This window comes from Gymnogyps californianus, chromosome 8, assembly GCF_018139145.2.
Source record: "Gymnogyps californianus isolate 813 chromosome 8, ASM1813914v2, whole genome shotgun sequence".
In the NCBI taxonomy this organism is placed as follows: Eukaryota; Metazoa; Chordata; class Aves; order Accipitriformes; family Cathartidae; genus Gymnogyps; species Gymnogyps californianus.
The window spans coordinates 31339335-31363347 of NC_059478.1; the positions used below are offsets into that span (position 1 = coordinate 31339335).

A 24013-nucleotide genomic window follows, 5' to 3' on the forward strand; every position below is an offset into this window, starting at 1 on the left:
TAGTGCGCAGACACAGGTTCGTTTTGACCTAGATGATGATATTTTCTGGGTTCTTACTTTTTGGGGGGGTTTTTTGTTTGTTTATTTTTTAAGAAGAACTGGTTATTCAGGAATGCTGGGCAGAATGCCTTCTCATGCCTGCTAGTGCAATAGCAAACAAGAAGAAAGCCAAGAATATTCATTTTCTATATGGACAACCCTATAACATTGATGACCCCAAGCTGCAGAGGTATTTGAGAAGTGCCTCTAAAGGAACCAGCGGTGGTGGCAGGAATGACAGGTATCTCTACCTGCTGCCCAAACCCATCATCTGGAGACATACCCATCCTTTGCAGTAAATACAGCCCTGTGCAACCTGGAGCATGTTTATTGACTCAACCATCCTGGGAGAATATTATTATAGAAAGGCTCTCGGTCACAGATACTTTAAACCAAATGTCAAATTATTCTCACGCACTGCAAATTCCTCTGGATTCGAAACCTTGGTAGAAATGCTTCCTCATGCAGCTGGAGCACAACGTGCCAGCGCCACGCTCCAAGAGTTCCAGATGAACAGGAGTGCTGCCATTGGTTTTGCTGGGTGAAATACTGCTTTTAGAGAGTACCTGTTACCTATTTCCAGAGGTAAACACCACATACAAAGGAAGAAAGAGGAGAAGGGAATTCTAAGAAGTGTGTTAAGTTATTCCTCCTGGGAGTTTGGCATGAGGTGATGTATTAAAAGAGCTTTATATTAAAGTGCACATATATTTTTAATACCTAAAAAATGCATTAATAAGAACAAAAGGTCTTATCCAAGCCACAATATCTAGATGCATATAAAATTCTGCATTTGTGGGGTAAAACAGATTTAAGCCAGACTGGCCGACCCGCAAAAGTTGGAGAGGGTGAATAAAAAAGACATTATTAACAGGAATCCAGAGCCAGCACCAGTCAAACATTATGGAAACAAAGCCATCATTTCACATTGTCTACAGGAAGGAATAAAATGCAATACGCCGTGAAAACCCCAATGTGTCAGCATCTTTTGAGGCACCTCTATACCTCCAAGCGCTTTGGAAGGTCTCGCAGATATGACAAGTCTGACAGTCTGACCTAGGATGACCCAGCTTGAATAGAGGGGGGGGGGGGGGAAATTAAAAACGTGTCTGTGAACTCTGCAATACTCAGGGCAAATGGATCGTGTGAAAAATAGACTGTGGCGACTATTATGTTTTCAATTACAAACGAAGCGAACACGGTTTACTCTGCCGGTCAGCGGGGTTTGGAACGAGCCCGGCCTCACCACGACTCCTCCGGGCTCTGCCTTCGAGGAAGGGCTTGGACCACTGCCCGGCCCTGGCAATGCTCGCGCTGTGGGAAAGGGGCACAACACCCCATTTCTTTGGGGGAAATCTAGGAGCTTTCTTCCAAACCGATGTAAGGGTGAGCACAACTGCTGCTCCCCTCCATCTGTGTCACCCCACTGACACACATTGGCTGTGTGAACCCTAATATTTCCCCATATAATAGCAAATCGGCTCCACTACATCAGCTTTCCTTTCAAGAGGAAAGTTTTGTAGGCTGTTGGTGTTGGTTTAATACAGAAAATAACGAGCAGAAGCTCCATATCTCAGCTTACTGCCCCCAAACACCACCACATATAAGCCCTGGCTCCTCCTCTTTGCACAGCCACACCGAACCCTAACAAGAACAAGAGGAAATATAAAACTGCAGCCAATGTGATGCAATCAACAAAATTATCTCAATTATTTTTAAAATCAATAAAGGCGCAAAGCTTTTGAAGCAAAAATAAAGCCAGTTCACCTGGTCAACATCAGGTCCCTAAAAAAAAAAGAAAATTCATCTGCTGAACTTCCCAAGCTTTCTCTCCCCCTTCCCGGAGCATCCCAGCCAGGCACTGCAGCTGTAATTAAGCACGTTTTTGGGAGCAATTGCCCCTGTGCAGGAGGCGGCAGAGCCCGCGTCCGCAGCGCTGAAGCCTGCTGCGAGTAGCTTTCTGACCCAGTTCTGTCAATGTACCTATTGTAAATGCAAAATCCTTCTTCGGATTTGAAGCAGCAGCCACCTGCACAAATAAGGCCGGGTTATAACTCTGTAACCGAATACAAGCACTGAAAGCTTAAAAAGTTTGTAGTCCAAAAGGCACTTCTGACCTCTTCCTTAAAAGTTCACTAATCACTTTTAATTCATAATTTATTTCCTCTTAATATACTTGCTTTATATAATACCTCCCTTTTTTTCCCCCCTCCCTTTCCTCCTTTCTTTTTTCTGGAAGTTCCCCAGGAGAAAATGGTATTACACAACTCCCTTGATTAACTGGAAATGAAACTTTTCCCCCTCAGTAGTCAAGATTTGGTAGAGTTTCCAGGATATAATGCATGGTACACAGTGCTGAAAGGCAAAAAAACGTGAGCATAGGTGGAAATGATCCAAAGACCCTTCAAGCGATGGGGGTTTGATCTCAGTGGTCCCTAGAGCAGAGCTCAATAAGGCTTTGCCTATTCACCGATAGGTTAAAAAGGTGTATTATCTCTTTTCTCCCTCCTCTGTATTTTGACTGCAGTTACTGCATAGAGTGGCACCCTAACGCATAACAATACATGATATAACTGAGACTGCACTGGTACCCAGGTAATATTAAAAAAAATAAATCATGCTCCTAATTAAAATAGCTTTGTACTCCAGGGAGGGGAGACTTTGCAGGGGAAGGCGGAGGCGCGACGGCTGCTGCCTTGGCCGTGCTGCCACCTCGCTGCCCGCAGAAGCCTGCGTTACTTTGGTGGAAAGCAGCCGGGAATGGGATACTTCAGTGGCAAGCCATCACCCGCGGTGACAGAGGTGCCGACCCGGCACTGCTCACAAGAACGGGATGACCTACTTACCCTGACCCATCTGTCCTTTGATGAGACCCTATGAATTATTTGGGTCCCCGAAAGCTAAATGGAGATTTTTTGGGACAGCATGGTTCTGTGCTGCACACCATCTTGGACTTCTGCGTGCTTTTTATCCCCCTAAGAAACTGCATATTCTGCAAACCCAGGTGCCGCAGCAGTGTCATGGCAACACCGAAAATTTCACCACCCTCTTCTGCTGGCACAAGGGCCAGCCACGGTGGGCACATCCCTCTCGTCACACCCAGTGTCACCACAGCCCCTTTCCCACGCACGGCCCAAACCTCCCTGTGATGGCTGTGTTTTGCAGCCAGGTGACATTTCATAGCCCCGTTTCCTTAGGGGATGGTATAAATCGGGCCACATCCAAACAGCGCATGCAATGGCCAAGTCTCTATTCACAGTGACTCAAGGGACACAACACGTACCATGCTTTTTAAAACTAAAAAAATGGATAACTCTCAGTTTCCCTTTCCCGTCCCCCTGTAACAATGCTGTGTCCTGCTGTCAAGGAACGTGTGAATAAATTGGGGAAAAAAGGTTAAAGAAGCCCAAGGGAATAGCAGTCCCTTTTTCTTTATTGCAGTTAATTTTGACAAAGGCTCTTCTGTTTCTCCCCTTTTTTTTTTTTTTTTTTGAAGGGCTTCATGCCAAGTTGCATTATTCCTCTTCACCATGGTACTGCCATGAAACCCGCCTGGTATGTTTGCCTGAAAATTGCAGGTTTTCACGGAAATTGTTTTTATCTCAACAACAACTCCTTTTGTCACGTCAGATGTGAAAAGAGGAGAAGGGCTCGGGCTCAAATCCGATGCCAGCGACAAAGCATCCGCGGAAAAGCACCACAACCTTCCACATCCAGTATCACGAAAACTTGCCCTCCCAACAGGGCAGAAACCCTCCAAAAACCCTTTTACTACTTCCCTCATAACACCGATGCAACCGCAGACACATGTGACAAGCTGCAACCCACTTTGCACAGCCTCCGTTTTAAACACTTTGAGGCTTGGGAAAAAGCCCATACCATCGGTGGGGTTGTTTTGAAGGATTTTTAAATGGAAATAGTTTCTTTTCTTGCAGCCCATCGTGGCAACCGGAGCCCGCTGGCTCCTGTCAGCGAGGCAGGAGCTCAGCAGCTCTTAGGGGGTGTCCTCTATTTCCAGCCTATTTACTGCTCCGTTGAGAAAGGCGCCTATAGATGCTCTAGTTCTCAGATGGGAGTTTGGAGGGACTCGGTTATTCAACAAACCAACCCTTTCTAAACGCTGTCAAAGGAGTGATTTGATGCCTTTCAGTGCTTACTATACAAAACGCTGAAAGACCAGCGAACTTCAAAAGCCGCAGAAGCGGAGCTGGAGTTTGGCAGGAGTTCATTAGCTGCCTGTGTCCTTCTGTGTGTGGCTTGTAATTACATGCAGACCTGATGCCAAATCCTCATCTACTGAGGGGTACCAATTAACATGCTGCTGGATGATTCACAGGTAGCTAATGTCGAGATTTGTACAACCGGCATGCCAAATATCCCATGCTGTATTATTATATTTTTTTTTTTTAAGCTGGCCTTTTTTTCCTCTTTTCAAGTTACTGTACAAGTAAGGTTTTGGCAGCAAAATTGGGATTGTCCAGCCTGTTCCCAGGCCGCACACTGGTGGGCCTGATCCTGGTGTTTTTGCACACCAGCATCTGCAGGGACACATGCATCCCTCAGTGCATGGGCCAAGGGCTTGCAAGTTGAGCCACTTATTGTATTTTCCCTTTGTATAAAGCATACTTTTCTGCTCCAAGGAGAAAAACTCTAAAATTGAGGTATAATTTGCACTCCATACTTGCCATTCCTGCTGCTTGCACCCTCTTACTCCTGTAAGTAGTAAAACAGTAACAGCAGGAGCTTTAACAGCAACTGGAGAAGCTGAGGAAGCAGGTACCTAAAAATGATAATTCACCTTTGCGGGAGGAAATATATACAAAGCTGCATCTCCTGCAGGAAAATATAACAGTTAGTAGATCCTCAGACCAAAAAAAAAAAAAAAAAAAAGCCCATCTCTTACTCGAGATCTGCATCCCTTTGCAGCCAGCTGGCTGCCAATGCAGCCCTTGGCAATTAAAACCTTGGGAAGTCAAACACAACGGCACGGAAGCAAGCCTTTTGTTTTCCTGCTTTTTCATTCTTGTCTTGTGTTTGATCCCCAAACAGATTTCTCAAGCTACGGGGAAACCATGGGCCCAGTGGAGTGTCTTGGCACTGACTTGGAGCAGATCTCCAAGCACACTGGTTTGCCACCACTGTTGATTTTCCCATGGAGAGCAGGAGATCTAGCCCTCATTTCCTTCTTCTGCTTGACCTTCTACTTTCCAAAAGCCAAGGCGAGTCCACTGAACTTCTCCTCCCCCCAGTCTGCAGCACCTCGGTGGCCTCCTGTCCCCAGAGCCACCATGAAACAAGTGGCGCACGAGATGGGCATGATTTCAGATTTACTGGAGGTTTGATGCTCCTGGGCAGAAACAAGACCGTAAACAGGGGTGGCAAGAGGGAATTCACAGAAATGGTCAGCCTGGATGTAACGCTGCTCCCAGAGGTACCAGCCACAGGACAACCACGCACTCAAAAATCATGGGTTTAGCTGCATTATGGATATACGTATAACACTCAGAGACCCTCATTAGCAGTAATTTGATAGCTTTTGCTCTTCTTCCTTTACCTTTGTCATACAGCCTTCCGCAACAGCCAGTTTCTATGTTAATTTTTCTGACAGTTGTTCAGCATGCAGACACCCCTGTCTCCCACCCTCCCCTCCAGACACCCCCATTTCCATACATTTTCCTCTTTCCATAGGAGAAGCAGTTTCTCCATTGCACTTCTTGCTCCCATACCATTGCAAAATGCCTTCAGCTCTGGGGGATAACTCAACGCCAGAAGGGCTGCGAGCACAACCCAATGCTTGCACCACTTTATCCTTCTAATAAACCTTTCACTGCATTTGACACGATACAGGTCTCGTCCAGCCATGAAAGCTTTCTTGCTTATCAGGAGAATTTTTAATCAACTAGAAGGGAAAACATGGCCTGACATTTTATTGCTTTCTTGTGCTTCGCTTTTAGATGTTTCGGTTTTCTCCAATTTGTACTCTTGCTAATCTCTTTAACCAGGGATCGGTGGAAAGCCTCAAGTCTTTCATGCCCAGCAGCTTCCCCCGGATAATTTGGAGGCAGGGCAGGCAGAGGAACGTGGGGGCAGTGGGGGGGGCTCACGGTGGGGTGGGAGAAGAAGGCACCAGGCAACAAGCTCTCACACTCACTGCAGGTTCTGGGACATGGTTTTGTCCTGGCCACAATTACAAAACAACAAACAACGTCTGTGGGGAAGGGTCATAAGAAGTTCAGCTTTCCTCTATTAAAACCATCTGGTGCCTATAAAAAAAACCCAACTGGTTGGTTGGGATGGTTGGTAGCACCTCCTCCCTGCTTGGCTCTTCCTGGCACTTCTCAAGAGCATGGTGGCACTCAGAGATGCCACTGCGAGGGACGAGGCTGCCGTGGGAACAGGGGGCCAGGCGGACGCACACCCCACTTTGCATCCCTCCTGCTGTAAAGAAGGTGCCCCAGCATCCATCTCATTCCCCTTCTCCTTATCTGAGGCAGACCCTTCTTTATGAGGTGCCTGTCCCCTCAGCAACACCGGCTCCTGCCAGAGGGCCCTCAGTGAGCCTGTGAGAGGGTTGTGCTTTCTGAGCAAAATAAAATGTCCCTGCAAGGCCGGCGTGGGACCCAGCAAAGGGTTTCTCCAGGTTGGAGACACCGACGGGTCCCCCTCCAGCATCAACAGCGAGAGGCATTGCCAGACCTGCAGGGGATGGGAACCTTTATTTTTCCGTTATTAAAAAAAAACAAAAAACCAAAAAAACAACAAAACCAAAAACTAAACCTCCCCTTTGTTTCCAACAGAAATAAAAGGAGGGGGGGAAAAAAAAGAAAAAGAAAAGAGAGAACGCTTACAGCCAGTTCCCCAGCCTGTAACACAAAACCGCGCTGTGCTGGGAAACCTTACACCGCGCGGCATCCAGCTCATGTACTCCTGCTCCGCTCGCTGCCTCCCGGATGCTTCCCCAAGCCCAAACTGCCCTTGAGAGAAGCCAAGCCTCAGCCTCTGCTGAAAAGCCTCTTTGTTTGGATTCCCTTTCCAAATCAGCGTATCCTGAGATTGAACTCCCTCCCACCCCTCTGCAGGGCTTTTTAATGTTCAGATGCCTTTGGCAGCAGCCAGATTCGCCAGCAGGTTTGTGGTCCTGTAATAGCGTTCAAAACCTCGGTGCTGGGGCACGTACAGTGCTAGGAACTTTCTTCACGTTAAAGGGGGGGGGGGGGAAGAAAGTATTGCAGAATTACTTCAAACAATCCTTTAATCATGAATTGTGAACGGAGGAGCTAAGTTCTCCTTAATTAAACAATAGCTTTAATCAGCCTTCACTAGCCTACATTAAGGCACACCAGTGAGCTGGAGATGCACTTTTTTCTCTCTTAAACTGGAATAATTGAAAGAAAACTAGACAAGGCATCGGAGAAACCCAGGCACGGGTTCTGGTCCATACATGCATCACCAAGAGGGTTCGACTCCAACTGCTGCCATGAGCTTTCCATGCAACCTCAAGTCCATCACTCATTGCACCCAGAAATTAAATGCATTTGCCTGCACTGCCCACTCTGTCTGCAAGCTCAGGGGCACAAGTGTGCTACATCCATACAGCCCCTGGCATGCAGCAGGGTCCCCCGTCTCCCCTGGGGTTTGCAAGCACCCCAAAATCCGCAATCCCACAAAGGGCAGGAGATACGGTACTCCCATGCCAGGGCCTCTGGTCTAGCACAGACCCACCCGAGACCCACAAATAGTACCAAGGCAATAATTTCAGTTACCACTCAGAGCAAAACACAGCAGATCTTGCAGCAAGGGACCGTAATGGGAACATCAGCCCCGCACCTCACCCTGACACCAAAGGGAAAAAAATCAACCCTCTTCTCCAAAACCAGCCTGAGGCCCAGGACTTGAAGCAATTTCATTGGGGAAAAGTTGTTTTTCACTTGCAGTTAGCTTTTTAATTGACCTCAGCGTTATATCTTTCTCTGTGAAAGCAAAATGCTGAGCATTTAAGCAGGTGGATTTTCAGACTGTGGACCCAATCCTGCGTTCGTAAAGCAATACCCACTTTTGCAGACAACTTCAGTGACAGCAAAAGCAAAGTCCTGTTGTTATATCTACAATCCAGATGCATCCCAAACTCTATCCCACTTGTCTGGCTGTTTTAAACACACGGCATCTCTAGACCCTGCAGTAGTTCTTAGAGCTTTAGGCACTGGAAAACTTCTTTGTGCCCATGCACATGGTGATTCATCAAAACAGGCTTTCTCTAAAACGTTATTTGACTTTTCCATGGGGTTTGCATTTGACAAAGATTCATTCCAGCTCAGTCAGAAAAAAATAAATGCCACAAAACTTCTCCTTTAAGGAAAAAAAAAAACCAAAAAACAAAAAACCCACCCAACCCTCACAGCCCAATGCTTTAGAAATGCTTCCACATGCTAATCAGCCTCCTATTCAGTTCCAGACTGAATAGGACTCCAACAATGACAAAGAAATACGCTGAACCTATTCCACATTTCATCCCCTTCACTCAAAATGTTGCTGTTACCTTGGTTTTCAGCCGCTTTGTGGGAGCTGCAGCAGAATGACAGCTGCATGCTAAAGCTGCAGGGATGGTCAAGAAACGAGGAGTGCTAGATGAAAAAATATCCGTCCCAGATTATGGAAAAAAAAAATATGGAATTATTTGATGAGATAGTCACTGATGCTGCAAACTTTGATAAGAATAAATAAGAAAAAAAAAAAAACAAAAAACCCCCCTGAGGCCTCTACTGAAAACATAGCCTCTTGTGGTCAGGCAGTAAAGGGAATTTTTTCTTAGCTTGGCAAGTACAAGTAGGCTAAAGACCCCTCCAAGCCCTTCCTTTGAGAATTAGCCATTTGTCTTATGTATTATCAACTGGCAGATGCCTCAGTGCACCTTTCCCCCCATATCCTTAACCAGAAAAGGTTCAGCCCTTATTCTGGGAACAGATGAGCCAGTTCCCACTGCAACAGGTGATGCAAGGTCGTTTCCCTTTTCTGCAGAACACGGAAGCATGGGAACGGAACCACCCAGGGAAGCTTTCGCAGGAATCAAGGTGGAAAGCTCTGGGACAGGTCCACACATGTCCTAGGGACACGCTTCAGCCCCAGCCCTGGGAGCCGCAGACTTCTCCTCCACGGTTGCACATCGCTGAGGATCTGACTTCAAAAGATACCTCGGGAGGCAGGCGATGGCCTGGCAGGACTGGCAGAAGCATTGAAGTTTGCAGCTTCACTGAAATTGTTCGGAATTAGAGGTACCTCAGTAGCTCTGAAAGCCCCACTGGGCACCTGAGTGCATTCGTACTGGAAATACTGCCTTCAAAGTGTGCCCTCACCCTCACTGGGCTCCAGCTCCCTGCCCACACATGGAGGTGATGCTCCTTCACGCTCCCTGTCTCCCTAGATTAGAAATTCTCAGAGGTACAAACCTCCCCTGCGACGTGCCTGGGCAGGACTAAGGGCAGCAGGGCTCAAATCCTGGCACAGGACTCCTCTGGGGCTTCAGCTGGGCTGTAGCCCAGGAATCGAAGGGAGAAGCAGCTCCTCAAAAAGCAAGGGCCATCTGATCAGTGATCAAAGAGCAGCTTCAGAAACCTGCTAACACCAAACTGATTCACAGCTCTCGACTTCAAAGGAGGTTTGCTGCCTGCCATCAGCTTACCGTCCATCCCAAATTACTCTGTGAGCATCACTCAGAACATAAATGCACCCAGCGTTCACTGACCAGACCTGCTTATCAGCATTTTGCCACACTATTTTCAACTCTCCCTTTGGAAACTAACACTTTTAAAGAGTGGTGGGCTTTGCAGAAAAGCCTTGGAAGCCCTCAAAATGCTTGGGGTGCAGCACCGGTTGCCACGGCTGCTGCGCTGCTACAAAAACCGCAGCAAAGACCTCGCTGTCAACATCAGTAGGAACGATAACCAGGGCTGGCTGCTCACTTTAGCCAGCCTCAAGCTGAGCCTTGCAGCCAGGCTTAAAAAAAAGGCCCATCACATCACCCCAAAATGGAGGTCATAAATAACCTGCTGAGCGTCAAGAAGACAGGAAGCCCAGACCCCATGTGGCACATTGGCTTTCAAATGCAGTGGCCGGACATAGAGGCGTGCGATGATGCCTCAGCTTCGCATAAGCACATGCTGAATTAACAACAATGCAATTAATATCTGCATGCAGTGCCTGTCTCCAGTACATGCATGATAAGACATAGGGGCACTGCTGTAAAAGCTTTCAAAAAGGGCTGTCATTCTCACTAATTTACAGAAAAACCAGGTGAAAGCTAATTACAGGATGCCACGCAACTTGTCGCTTCCTTTACGCAGCAGCAGGCTACAACCCTGACACTGCCGGGAGAAGCGAGCTCTCAGAGGGAGCATTATTTGTTTCAAGAGGGATGGCTGCCCAAAACCACTAACTTTCACTTTTTCTATTTAAACCCGTGGAAGGAAGAACCACGGTGTTCTCAGCTCCTCCAACCGGCAAAGGTGAAGTGGTTCCAACAGGTACAGCCTGCCGTCTGCAAATTCCCAAAGCATGAAGAACGCCTCCATCCCACAGCTACCTTCGGTGTTCAGGGCAAGGTCTGGGTTAGCCCAGCAATGCCAATCCAGCCTCAATTTGCTGTGTCCCTCAGGCACTATAGGCTAAGCCCACTGGTATGTTTTATCGGAAAGGCTGGAGGTACCTCCCAAGCTTCTCTGTGCTATGGTCAACACAGCTTTCATGTCTTTTTGGGCAAGGGATGAAAAACTATGGGAAAGTACTAGAGGATTATGAACACTCTCCACTGATTCAGTGTCACCAGCATTGTCAGACCAACTGCAGCTTCATCTGGGCTTTGGCTGGTAGCCCCAGCCTAGCCCTGTAGCTCCTGACTGAGAGCACCATATGCTCAGATAAGACAAGCTCATATATGGATGCAAGCTACAGGCAACGCTGGAACAAGAACACACGGCATAAAGAGCACAGGCATTTTCAGAGCATCAGAAGCTCTGGAGTTAAATTACATGTTCTGCTTATAACGTTTACTTGATGCGGAGAGTCAGTTTTCAACCCTCTGTCTTCAAAACATCCAACGCATGTGAAAAACAAGCCCACTTACGTGACCAACTTGAAAGGACGGAGTTTGTAGGAATTTCTGATACTTAGAAACCCGCCAGGACAAACCTAATTTTCAAACTCATTAATACTTTGTCTTGGTAACAAACTTATGCTTAAGGCAAGTTTTCCAATGGTTTGTGTCAAAAGCTACATGAAGACACTTCCAATTCCTCTTTTTTGGTGATGTTCTGCCTCCTCAGGTCTAACTCGAGGAGCAGCTTCTGCTGATCATGATCCCACCGTTACAACTAAGCCAACACGTGCAGCTAAAAGGGAAGAAGGGTTTCTCGAGCATAACTTCCCAACAGCTGCTCCAACACAACCCCATATACAGACACCCGATCTGCAGTAAGGAGCTTTCCACTTGCTAAAATTGTGGAGCAGGTAGTGCTTCTCCAAGGTGGATGCCATGGGAGAGAGCAAAACGGGGATAGATGGGGTGGCTTTGAAAGGGATACGAATGCCCTTCTGAGAAAGAGGCCACGCTGATCCATGAGGAGATGTGACAGACAGGGCAGCCTCTTCTCAACTTCTGGTGAGACCCTCCCGGCTGGGGTATCTGCAAAGCCAGACCAAAGGCTGGGCGCAGGCAGGACCCCCACGCACGCAGCGGTGCAGCCTGCAGCACCATGTTAGCAAGGGGGAAGCACAGAGGGCTGCTTTAGCCTCTGCTGTACCAGGGGTCCCACAGCTCTGCCACATCAGCCAGCGAAAAAAAATAATAATCATGAAGTATATTCAGAAAACTGACTTCAGACTTTATAATCACAGAATAAATGCTGATTACTTTAATTCACCTCTTTTTTGGAGGCTTTATCATTCACTTGATTCTCATTTTTAAGCCTTTTCTTTTTTTTTTTTCTTTTTTGAAATATGAAACCTGACCTATCAAAAAACCCAACGCAACTGCAGAAGCCAGGGCCCCAAGACAGAACAAAAACAAAGAAAAAAAAAAATTATATGACAGCACTCGTACTAAAACCCCAGCTGGCATCCTGCTGCACAGGAGGGAAAGCCGCATCCGGGGAGGGGGTTTCCCTGCTGCACCCCACCACCCCCCCATCAGGACACAGCCCCCCGGGGACGCACAGGGCCAGGGGAAACCACCGTTCTCAGTGCTAGCTGTGTGGATGCTGGGATAGGAGGGATTGAAGGCTGCTGCCTTTCCCCACGCTGCCTTCAACAGGCATGCCCTTGTTCGAGGCGCAGGCAGACTGGGCAACCACAACGGTCCCTTCTGGATTACCATGGATGAAGCGGGAGCATTGTATGAACGAAACAGAGAGGATGGAGCCTGCTCCGCCAGAGCAAGCTACGGACGGAGCAGAGCTGGGGCTTTTTTCCCTTCTTTTAAGTAATTTCAGACAGAGATGGAGGCATGCAAACACCCTTCCTATCTCAGATGCAGGCACTAAAGAGGAGCCCTGGTTTGCAAGACTGTGCCCGTGCCGCGCGGGTTCCCCAACTGTGGTATGCAAACCATCTTCGGGTGGTATACGGAGGCACATGCATCTGGAGGATATACCGTCAGCCTGTATCTAGACAAACAAAGTCAGACCAAAACAGCCTAAGAAAGGCATGCATATTAAATTGAGATTTAAAGGGTATAAAAATAATCTGTTTGATCTGGGAGTGATGTTTATACTATTTTCTGTGCTCACTACAAACAGACAATTAAAAAAAAATGTCATCTACTGTAATTGTGATCCCATCTCCTGCCTGTCTCAGCAGCAGGTACACAGAATTCAAAGCACTTCTGGTCATGAAGCAGTTGCACGTAATTCTGCTTTCCTGGAGACACATCTTCGGGCTGGCCAAATTCCACTGACTCGGGAAAGCCAGCAGATTTATACCCCCGAGGACTTGGTCTGCCATAGGTACAGCATTTCCTTGTTCTGCAATTAACACCTCAAGTATAATTGTCACTAATAACCTGCTCGTGATATGTTTTTTTGGTTTTCATAAAGCCAACGCAAAAAAAAAGTGTATTTTAAACACCTCCAAAATATTTCTTTCTCATCTTTTCTTCCAGTTCTCTTTGGCTCCTTTGGTCTTTCAAGAGAGGGGCAAAACTAAGGATGGGTATCATGCTTAGATGCTGACTGTTGGTTTAATAAGAAGCTTTTCAAGGCTCAAAAAACCTCCTTTAATCCCAAGTTATGACAGGGTACAACCGCACAACCCCATGCCAAGATGTCACCTCTGCAAACCTGCCTTTGCCAAAGCACTTCCAGACCAGCCATCCCCGAGACAGACCCTGCTGCCTTGCAGGGAGCTTGCTGCCGCCAAGAGATCCTACAGGTATTAAAATAAGCGATACATAAACATTAATGACCAAACCCCATCTAGGGATGCTCAAAACACGATGACGACTCTCCACCCACACAGCTTCTCGCGTGTGGTATGGACTCAGTCCTCCCCAACACGGAGGAGGCACAGCATGGAGAAGACAACGCCAAGCCGTTGGGACTGCCCGGCTGGTTTAGTACAGTCAGATCTCGTTGTCTCTTGCTGAAAATAAGAAACGGTTGGGTCAGCAGTTTCTTCAGGAGCGTATAGAAAGATGTTACCTACACGACAAGTGAGCCCTGCACGGCAGGGTAGTCTTAAAAAGAAAAGAAACAACCCCAACCCAAACAAAGCAGAGTTGCTTAGCTCATCAAATTCAACTTTACAGCATCTAAATAACTCTAACCTCATCCCTCATCTTTAATTCCTCCCACTCTTTACACTTAAATGACAATCCCAGGCCTGTTTGCGCCATTTTCGTGACGGAGCGACAGGGCCCCTGGCAGAGCTCAAACCCTTTTTGCTTCTGAAAGCTGGACGATGACACAATTTTCTACACAGAAGAGGAAAGTTAAGAGTAATCTAAACTGTTAGCCCAAATTATAAGATTATATCCCCACTTACATAAACATGTCAAGGTCCTGCTAGCATAAATATTTACTTTCAAAGTTCATTTTAGCATCAAGCTCACTACAGAAGAGGAGATGCCAAATTTGTGAGAAAGCTGAAGAGATATTAAGGTCGTAAGAGGCCTATCCATCTGTTGCTTCAAAACCTCCCAAAGGCAGTAAAACTTGCGTTGTACAGATTAACCGGGATTGACAGAAGAGAGAAAATTAAATTAGAGACAGAAAATAAGAAGGGCAGTAAATTAGGTGCAGTTTACATCTCACCAGCCTGAAACATATGCTCCCATAAACCCGATTTCCACGAGCCTAGGAAGCAGGTATGCCAGATGAAATCCCTCTATTTTATAGCACAAGCCGGACTTTTTGGAAGCTGTTCTACCTGCGCAAGCTGCACAAATACAAGCTACCGAAGACCCTCATCTGCCCTATAGGCCTTGCTGACACAGCCTTCCCCTCTTCTGAGATTAAACGCTCGACTTAGCACCCGTCAGCAGAGCGCAGGTGGCTGCTCAGAGTTTGCTGAACGCAGGGAGTCCCTGCCAAGGGAAAAAAAGGCAGGTCTGAGAGGAGTAAATTTAACCCTAGATGCTACATCTGTGAGGCCAGGCTCCAAAACCCTCAAGGGTCAGGGCAGGAGGCTTTTCCCCACCTGGCCCATGTCTCCTGCAGAAAGGTGGTGGCTGGTTGCAGCAGCTCTGTGCAGTGCTGCATCTGGGCAGCAAAACCCCATGGCACTGGGGAAAGCTGCCCCGTGGGACCTGTCCCAGCCAGGGTCACACCAGTCCCCCCCAGTAACAACTCCATGCTCTGGGCAGGAGGTGCAAGAAACTCCTAGCAAAGGGATGGGGCTGCGATTGGGCTGAGGATGATCAGATGAAGGTGGAGTGAGGTCCTCCCATCACACCTCTTATTTTGCTGCTCAGAGAGTTCCTTACAGCTCTACAACGTGAAGACACTGACCGGCTTAGCCAGGGCAACTTCAGGCCCCCCAGCTGAGCTCCTCAATCACATTTTCAGATGTGTCGCGGTGACCAGCGAGACAAGGACAGGGCAGCGGGGACTCTTCCACACCACCAAGATCGCCTGCGGCCCTAACAATTTCAGGAAGCATCTTCTAATTCTTTAAACAGAGCCCTCCCGAGAGGAGGAAGCAGATGGAGAAAGTTATTTTCCCCCCTCGGATGACCTGCTTTAATAAATGCACACTCAGTTCTTTTCTGCCTCTTTTACCGAGTTAAGCGCCGACATGAAATTTCTGGGAAGTTCACGGTGTCGGTGATGAAGCCTCTTGTTCATGCAAGAAACCAGGGATTTGTCAGTGCCAAGTGCACTCATTAGAGGAGTGGGGTAGTCCCAAATATTCAGCTCCCTGCCAATCCAACACAAGTTGGAAATGCAGGAGAAATGGGGGGGTCTGGTTCAGCGGCTCTTCATCCAACCTACTCCACACCACTTCTGCCAATGGCTCAACAACCTTGCTCCCCGTGATCCCCAAGGAACAAAGATACAAATCTTCCCCTTATGCATTTACTATCAAGATAACCATTGTACTTAACGATGAACGACAAAAGTGGATCTTTCTAACGACTCGCGCCAAATTAAAGCTGAAGGAAGCTCCTGATCGCTCTGCTTTACTTATTCTGACTTACTTAGATGTGTACGATAATTGTCTTCTCAGTAATTTGTTTAAATTTCTATGTAAACAAAGAAGGGTTTGTACACATCTACCACCACACAGAGAGCTGGCGTGTGTCATTTCTGAAAGACATTTCAGCCATAGTTTATTCTTTTCATTTCCCCCCCATAGAAAACCGATTCAGGTCAGAATTACAGCAGTACCTGCAGTAGAAGCCAATGCAGCGTCACAGACCTCTGCAAATCAAGTGACTGGTTTTAATATTTCCTAGAGTGGTCCTCAAATGAGAAAAAGCCTTCTGTTTCCCTGCTACTCTGAATGTCTTTGGGCAGCCGCTCAAGAGGCGTAACTCAGTTTAACTGCACTGGAGGCCATTGGCCATGTGCCTACATGCACCAGCAGAAGACCTCTACTGAGTACCTCCACCTTAACACAAGTCATTTCATCCAATTCTGCTTCTCACTATCTTCCATAGGACTCCATTTTTTTTACCGAACGTGTAAATACCCATCAACTTGTATCTGTCCAACTTTTTCTTACAGGCTTCAGCTAGAGCACCTTTTTTTCAACTTCAAAGTGGTTTGGGTTTTTTTTTCCCCCAAACTCATAAAGGAAGAAAATGGGAATCAAGTGCTTGGAAACTATAAGCTCTTAGTCTTCCCTAGCAAAAGGCAGAGAGAAGAGCAAGCCAAGCCTCCTGCAAGTGGGGCAGCCAGCTTTCACAGCAACTCATGCCCAGTCATCCACCAGCAGGTCCGATACTACTGGTCTGGGTGTATTTGAAAAGCCCATCCCCAAACACACATCATGGGCTATCCATCATATAATCACCTCCCTTACCACATCCCACCCATGCTCTTCACCTGCCAGTGATCAGCCAGATCTAAACTTTCCTTCAGCTGTTGAATTCATGCTCTTAATTTTAAATGCTCCTCATGCTAAAAAAAAAAAAAAACCACAAAAAACAACAAAACCAAACCAACTCTGGTGTTTACTTTCTGATTTCCACCTGTAGTAATGTGAAACAAAGCAACAGTCACAGTTTTTGCTGTATCACATTATTCCCTGCTAACAATACCTTCTAGTGATGCTTGATAAGTTCTGCTTACCCAAACTATCACAAGTAGAATAACACATGTCAACTAACTGCTTTTTCATTTAGGACCCTTACTCTAGAGAAGGGGAAGAAAAACCCTTTACCCATTCAAATAGCACTTACTCATGCCAGGAACGCCTGAAGTTAAGAAAACTTGGGTAAATAAAAGTTTAAAAGTTCTGACTCCTAGGAGTTGTTTTACTAGGAATCCAACCTTCTGTTTAAATAAGTGAGGTAAGTCAAGCTAGTTATGTTTCTACTTATATTAGTTTCATATATGGGATATCAAGTATTTTTATTTTTTCCAGATACAAGAAGATGAAGCTTTCTGCACTGGCCTCTATTCTTGTGGGAATATAAAGAGAAAACCATGCCTCTCTTCTTAATGTATTAGGGCCTCGTAATATACACCAGATGATCAATAAACTACATAAAAATTAAATCAAACTGACAGTCTTTTAAAAAATGGGCTCTAAGCAGAAACAATTGTTTTAAAGACTGTGGTGTCTGGAGTATTAAACTCACGTGCTGTTGTGTTATTAATCTCTTTGTTGGAAGCCAGTTGATTTCCCCTGCCTGTGTCTGTCAATTAAATATTCAGCATTGCAGCCACAATTGAACGGTTGATGTTTTGGCATGCAAAATCTTTTTGAGACAGACTGTTGACAGTTTCCTTACATGCCATACCATTTCCAAAAGCCAAGCAGGCTAGTAAACTAAGACCTCTGCCAGTGACTACGAGATGCCTGAGAGCACTTCAAAGCAATCTTTTAAAGAAATGAGTTTAGTGAGATGCCTGCACGGGCTGCAAGAAGGGGAGGGAAAGAAAGACACAACCACTGGCAAACCCGACATCCGAGCAACAACTAGAGTGGCAAGAGTTTCTTTTTTTCATTATTAACAAAAACCCAAGTAAACCCAAGCTGCGCGGTTCGGTGCAGCCGTAGAGCACTACCTCCACCTGGAGCTGGCCCTGGCGCCTACCGAGGTGCCGCTGGCCGTGAGCCGGGCAGGCGGCGGGGTGCGGGGCACGGCCCGGGGGGCACCTCCGGGGGCGCATCCCCGAGCCCACAGTGCCCCCTGCGTATCGGCGGCGGCCGGGCTGCTCCCCCCCCCCCGCCCTCCTTTCCCCCCAGAGCCGGGTCAGGATATGGCAGTGGGGGGAAACGATAAATAAATAAAATAATCATCATCATCAGTAAATCGGGGCGGGGGGGGTGCTGTGCCCACCCCTCCGCGCGGACAGCCGGCTGCCCCGCTCCCCCCCCCCCCCCAGCCCCGCTGTGACCCCGGCGGGACGCGCTCCCCGCCGCCCGGCCCCGCGCTCGCCGGCCCGGTCCCGCCGCTGCTGCTGCCCGCTCCCCGGCTCGCCTCGGCCGGCGGCCCCGCTCCGCTTTTGTTTGGGAAAGCGGCGCGGCCGGGGCACGGCCGAGCTCTGCCCGCTCTCCCTCCGCGAAACTTTCCCAAAGTGGGAGTCCGGGGGCTGGGGGGGGGGGGGGGGGGAGGCGGGTTTGGAGGGGAGAGGAGCGGAGGGAAGGGGCGCGGAGCCCCGCGGAGCCCCCGCGGCTGCTCACCCATGACGAGGCAGAGGAAGTCGAGGCAGATGAGCAGGGCTTTCTTGCTGCTGCTCTTGGCCGGGTTGTTGTTCAGCGCCGGGCTGCCCCCATTCTTGCTCTCCGGCGGGATCGCCTTATCGTACTTGTAGCTCTGCATTATCGGGGGCGAGCGCCCGAGCCGTGCCGTGCCGTGCCGAGCCGGGCTGCGCCGCGCCGAGCCGAGCCGAGCCGAGCCGGGCCGGGCCGCTCCGGGCCGCCGGGCTCGCACGCGGTGCGGCGGGGAGGTGCTGCCCGCGCTGCCGGAGCCGCTCCCGGCCTCTCCGGTGGGGCACGGGAGGCGAAACGCAGGCGGGTCTTCCAAAAAAAAAAAAAAAAAAAAAAAAAAAAAAAAAAAGGAGGCAAAACAAAACAAAAACAAAACAAGCACAAAACCACCAGCAAAGGAGGGGCGGGAGGGAAGGGGGAGCGAGGGAGAAGTTTGCGGGTGTCCCAAGGCGGTGGAAAAGTCCTGGAGGAAAAGCCGGGGGGAGGGATAAAAATATATATATATGTATCAAGATCTCAGTACGCGGGGGGAAAAAAGGTGCGGAGCGAGGAGCCGGGCGATGCTGACTCCCGGGGGCAGGTGGGCTCGGCGGCGCTCCGCGCTCTGCTCCGCGCTGCGCTGCGTTGGGGGCTCCCGCCGCGCCCGCCCCGGCCGCTCTGGGAGCCACCGGCTTGTTTCTGCACTTTTATTTCGCGAGGTCCTTTCCACCCCTTAGGAAAAAAAAAAAAAAAAAAAAAAAGAGAGAGAAAAAAAAAAAAGAAGGGGGAAAAAAAATCAGTCACTTCGCCTCGGATGGGATATCCAAGTAAGCACAGCCCCTTTCCTGCATCTGACATTTTACATAGATAATTAACTCCACATTTTTTTCCTGAGGGAAGTTAAAAAAAAAAAAAAAAGAGTCAGGAACTAAAGTTTTTTCGCAGACCAGAAGGAGGGAGCCTCTAGCGTTCACAAACCAAAGAGAGGAGTGCAATGGGAGAGAGAGGGGGGGAAGGAAAACAACCAGCCGATCCAAGGCTGGAGGACTCCCGAAAGGTGGTAACGGTGTGAAGGGGAGAAAACCAGTAACAAATAACTTTAAACATTTTTCTTCTGGTTTTTCTTCCTGCCCTCCAGCTCTGCTCCATGTGCTGACAGACCCTTTTCGAGGGGATGCGGTGTGTGTGTGGTACCCACAGACCCCTACGCCTGGCAGACCCCAACGGGGCTACCCCAGCAGGGCCAGATCCTGCCCTGCCTGCTCAGGGCTGAAGGATGGGTTTGGCGATGCCGCCCGCCCGCCGGGTACCACCACTGAACCGCAGCAGCTTTGCCCTCCTGCGCCAGCAAACGCCACCTTTGTAAAATGAGCATAACAATGAGAGCGTTCGGACTTGGGTGAGGGATTGTTATGTTGGTTAATCGCCCCTTCGGTCTAATTAAAAGTCACCAAGGAATTAAATGAAAGGTTTCCCAAGAACCTGGACCGGCGGGATGGCGATGCTAGCAGCTCCGAGCAGGGTGGCCAGGGGCACGGGTGGTGGGAAGAGTGTGTGGTACCAAAGGAAACTGCTCAGGACAGCATCTAACCACTTTTCTTCTTTTTTTTTGTCTTGTATCTGACCTCAGCCTTCCGTCTGTGTGCTGGCGAACCACCGCTGGGCCAAATCCTGTGCCGAGGTGCATATCCTGCTGGGTCCCTGGTGTTTCTCTGCCTGCAGAGGCAGGCAGGCAGGCAGGGAGGGCAGGCAGGGAGGGAGGGAGGACAGGTAGGACCCCCTAGCAAGGACACGCTTCCCTGCCGCTTTTTGTGGAGCTGCAGACTATAACCTGAGCGCTAGAGATTGCGCTTCAGCAAGGGCAGGTTTTCCAGGAATCTGTTTAGACACATACCTGGGCATATTGGGGCCAGCCTGGGAGGAAGAAAGCAAAGTGGCTGTTTTCATATTTTACTTTTATATGTGCGGTGTAAAAAGAACGGGGAAAACAGACCTTGGACTTACCTCCAATTCTTGCATTACGCCTCAGTGACATGCACTCAGGTGCCATCTCCCACCTTACTTTTGAGGAGACGGCGCTCTTTTGCCCAGTATCGCCCCATGGCACTGAGCACAAAACCATCAGTTTGGGCCCAAAACGGTGCCTCACGGTGACGGTCACCCACTCGGGGGCCAAGCTGCCTCTGGAGGACACATCTCAAGGTCTCTCTCTCTTTCCCCTGACCGTGGCAGAGGTGCGGGTGCCTAATTTAGGCTCCTCGGATGCCTGAAGCGAGCGGAAAGAATCCTCACGTGGGAATTCTCCCCCAGCCAAGGGGGCCAGCCCCACGCCAGCTGCGGGCACGCTGCCCAGCCCAGCTCGCCTCCGCTGCGGGGCCAAGCATCCACCCTTCCCCACACCCTTCAGAGCCTGGCCCTTGCGAGAGGAGCCCACAGCTTTCAGCAGCCGGCTTCAGCCTCCCCGCATCCCCAAATCTGCTGATTGAAAATGATCCCCACTGAAATTCCCTGGGTTAAATTCAATTTTGTGTTTAAAGCAAGAAAATAAAATTAAAAAAAAGAGACTTGTCATTGTAACAGCAAACAAAAAAAAAGAGCCTTTCTTGTACTTAAAGGGAAATTGAAATTATAGTTTTATATTTGCATTTACAAGACCCCTCAGGCTACTAATGTTTGCATTTTCATAACAAAAAGATTGTACTGTTAATTGATGCAAGCCAGGGAACACAAGTAAGTCTGAATCTTGGACAATTTCTTCAGGGAGCAGCCACTACAATTGCTCGGTTCACACTTGACAATGGGTACGTCAGTAGCACCAAAAAGCAGCTTCTGTGCCTTTGTCAATAATATGCAAGAGATTCATTGGTAATAATTAATTGTTTATTCATAAATGCAATTATTGAATACACCATGCAGCAGCTATCCTTTTAGGGCTCAGCTTTTCCTTTCAGACTCGAAATTCCCACTATGGACTGAGGTTTTCTTTATATAGATTAACTGAACCAATTGAGTTTATGTCACTAGTGAATTTTGCCCCGCATTTTTGGAGACCGACTAATCTCCCAACATTTTCACCACCTTCTCATCTCAGCTGGACCAGACCTCTGGTGAACAAGGAATGCAGCACTGATATAATCTATGGGAAGATGAAACGTTTGCAGTAACACTTGTTCTTGCCCAGATTTAAACGTTAACCAGGATATTTCAGAATCCAACAATATTAAAACAGGAATTGTGTTTCATTCATTCAATCTTGCCATTTTAAGAGAATAAGCTCTTTAAAACTACTCCTGTAACAGGAAAAGGGGCAGGAACTGGATGCTGCCCCTTGCACCTTTGTATCTACAGGACACGACCACATGGAAATCTGCTCATTACATGGCAATCATTTAAAATTGAGAGAAGCTCTTCCTCATTCAGCATGACCAGTCATCACGATCCAGGCCAAAGGGTATTGCTTCTGTTAAGGAGAAAAAAAAAAAAAAAGTAAAATAGTTCCTGTTTTTACTTTTTCTCTGTCGTCCATAGAAGACCGTGTCTGAGGGAGACAGTAAGGTCTGGTTTGGGGAAAGAGGAGTCTTTCGAGAGCTTGTGTTTCCACCTGGTACACAAGGTGGGTTTGGGGAGAGACAATGGAAGGGAGGCGGCTCCGGCTTCTGCTCTGAGGCTCATGGAAGTAGTTTATCCCACACATTATTTAATGTCAAATAACTATTTGCTGGAGCGAGGAGTGGATCTGTCGCCTGCCCTTACACTCCCCTTAGCCTAGCACAACTTTAATTAGTCCCTACGATGTGTTTCATTAGTCCAGCATTACCGCTGGGGTGCAGCGACAGCCCGGCAAGCAGCACTGCCCTTCGCTGGCATGGACCCCGTGCTCCCGGGGCTGCTCCTTGGCCGGGCAGGATGCGGCCCCGGCGCTCCAGGCTGCTCTGCTTGCAAGTGTAGAGAATCTCTCCTGCTCTTCCTCACGTGCTGCAAACACGAATGACGTTGCAGAGCAGTTTGATGCCTAAAGCGTGCATGGTTGGACGCTCATTTTGATGCAGAGCCCAGCACCAAACCACTGCTGCCCCCTCAGACCTACAGCGGGGTTTTATATAGGAACCCACTTTGCTTTTCCATCACGGGGAGGATTTGGCAGCAGCTCTTCTGGAGAGGTGACATGCAACAGGGAAGGACCAGGCCCTGCCTATTGTATTTCTTGGAGCTGTTAATGACCGTGTCTATAGCAATCCTAAAATAAGAAAGTGAGCTGTGTTCAGTCCGCTGATTGTTATCCGAACGTTATCTGAGATTGTTCCCCACCAAGCAGGGAAATCGGAGCAAAGTTACGTGCTGCACATCAGGTGGCCTAAACTGGAGTCACGAGGCCAGAATACCAGTAAACTTCTGGAAAGTCCAAAGCTGAACCACCACTACCCTGTTCAAGACTATTTTTAGCACCATCAGCTGCTGCTGGAGAAAACACCACGAGAGGGGCTGCGAGTCGCAGGAGGGAGCTGGGGGCATTGCCAAGCCCACCCCAAGGCAGGAGGAGGTTAAGGGCAGGAGAGCTGCCACATCCCCTGCCTGCTTTCACACGCTGGCCACCTTGACCGGTGCCAAGTTGTCCAACCTGCGCAATCATTGCTGCCCCGTTAAGAAATGTTTGCGAAGGCTGGACTTAGACCTGTCATTGCAGAGAGAGGCAAATAAAAGTGACATCCAAAAGGGGCCCGATTCTGCCCTCTCCAATGCCACTGGGAAGAATCAAGCCTTGTAAATCTTCAGGTCATTTAAAAAATTAGCTGATAAATGTCATCCTGATACAGCATTTGCTGCTGTTCAGGAAATCGGGTATCCAGATTGATGCAGGCCAGGAGGGTCATCCCTCAAGCACGTGCCTCGGTGACCCATGGGGTAGGAAGTTCTGTGGTCACGGACCCATTCCTGGCATCCCAGATCACTCGGGGTCAGATGCGTTCAGTTTGCCAACAACCTTCAAGTCCAGTCTGTTTTGAAACCAGCATCTGTACTACTGCCAAGTTTCACAATCCTGGTGTTTCTCCTTAATTTAATTTAGTTCCCCTAAATCTTGCTGGATCCTGACATGATTAGAGGATTCCACTTCGCATTATTACAAAGGGGGGGGGGGGGGAAAGATAAATTTCAAATGACATGATTATGACAAAAAGCTGAAAATGTGACCTCCAAATCTCATCTGAAAGATCAAAATGCACAAGCTGTAGAAAAGGACGCCTTTCGATTTAATCTGTAGATTTTCTGAAGGCCAAATCCCATGATTCAAAGGAGCCTGATTTATGATTTGGGGGCACTGGGGACTGGTAACACCTTGTGTATAGTCCTAGTTGTGCCTCTGTCTTCAGTCTGCCATCCCTGTCCTCAAAAAAGAGAATAACAGCACCATCTACTGCCCTTCCTTAGCATTTGCTTGGAAAAACCAAACCCTTCAGCTTCATCAAAGCAGCTCCAGCAGGTCATGGCTATGGTTTCCCACTGCCTGGTGATACAGCCCACTATTGATGGAGAAATTGGAGCAAACCTGGACTGGAAAAATCAAAAGCAGCGTCTTAATTACAAAAGACGCATGTTAATTATTAGAAATTCCAGCCCTGAATAATACACC

General features: G+C 48.3%; 1 protein-coding gene across 2 annotated transcripts in view; it reads right to left on the bottom strand.

Moving 5' to 3' along the window:
• PLPP3 (phospholipid phosphatase 3) overlaps positions 1-18549 on the bottom strand; it is a 46101-nt gene extending 27552 nt beyond the window's left edge. For both annotated transcript variants that reach the window (XM_050900782.1, XM_050900781.1), the window contains exon 1: positions 18379-18549. In XM_050900782.1, the coding sequence (XP_050756739.1) occupies positions 18379-18517 (139 nt within the window). In that variant the 5' untranslated portion in view covers positions 18518-18549. The remainder of the gene's footprint in view (positions 1-18378) is intronic.
• Positions 18550-24013: the final 5464 nt, after the last annotated feature.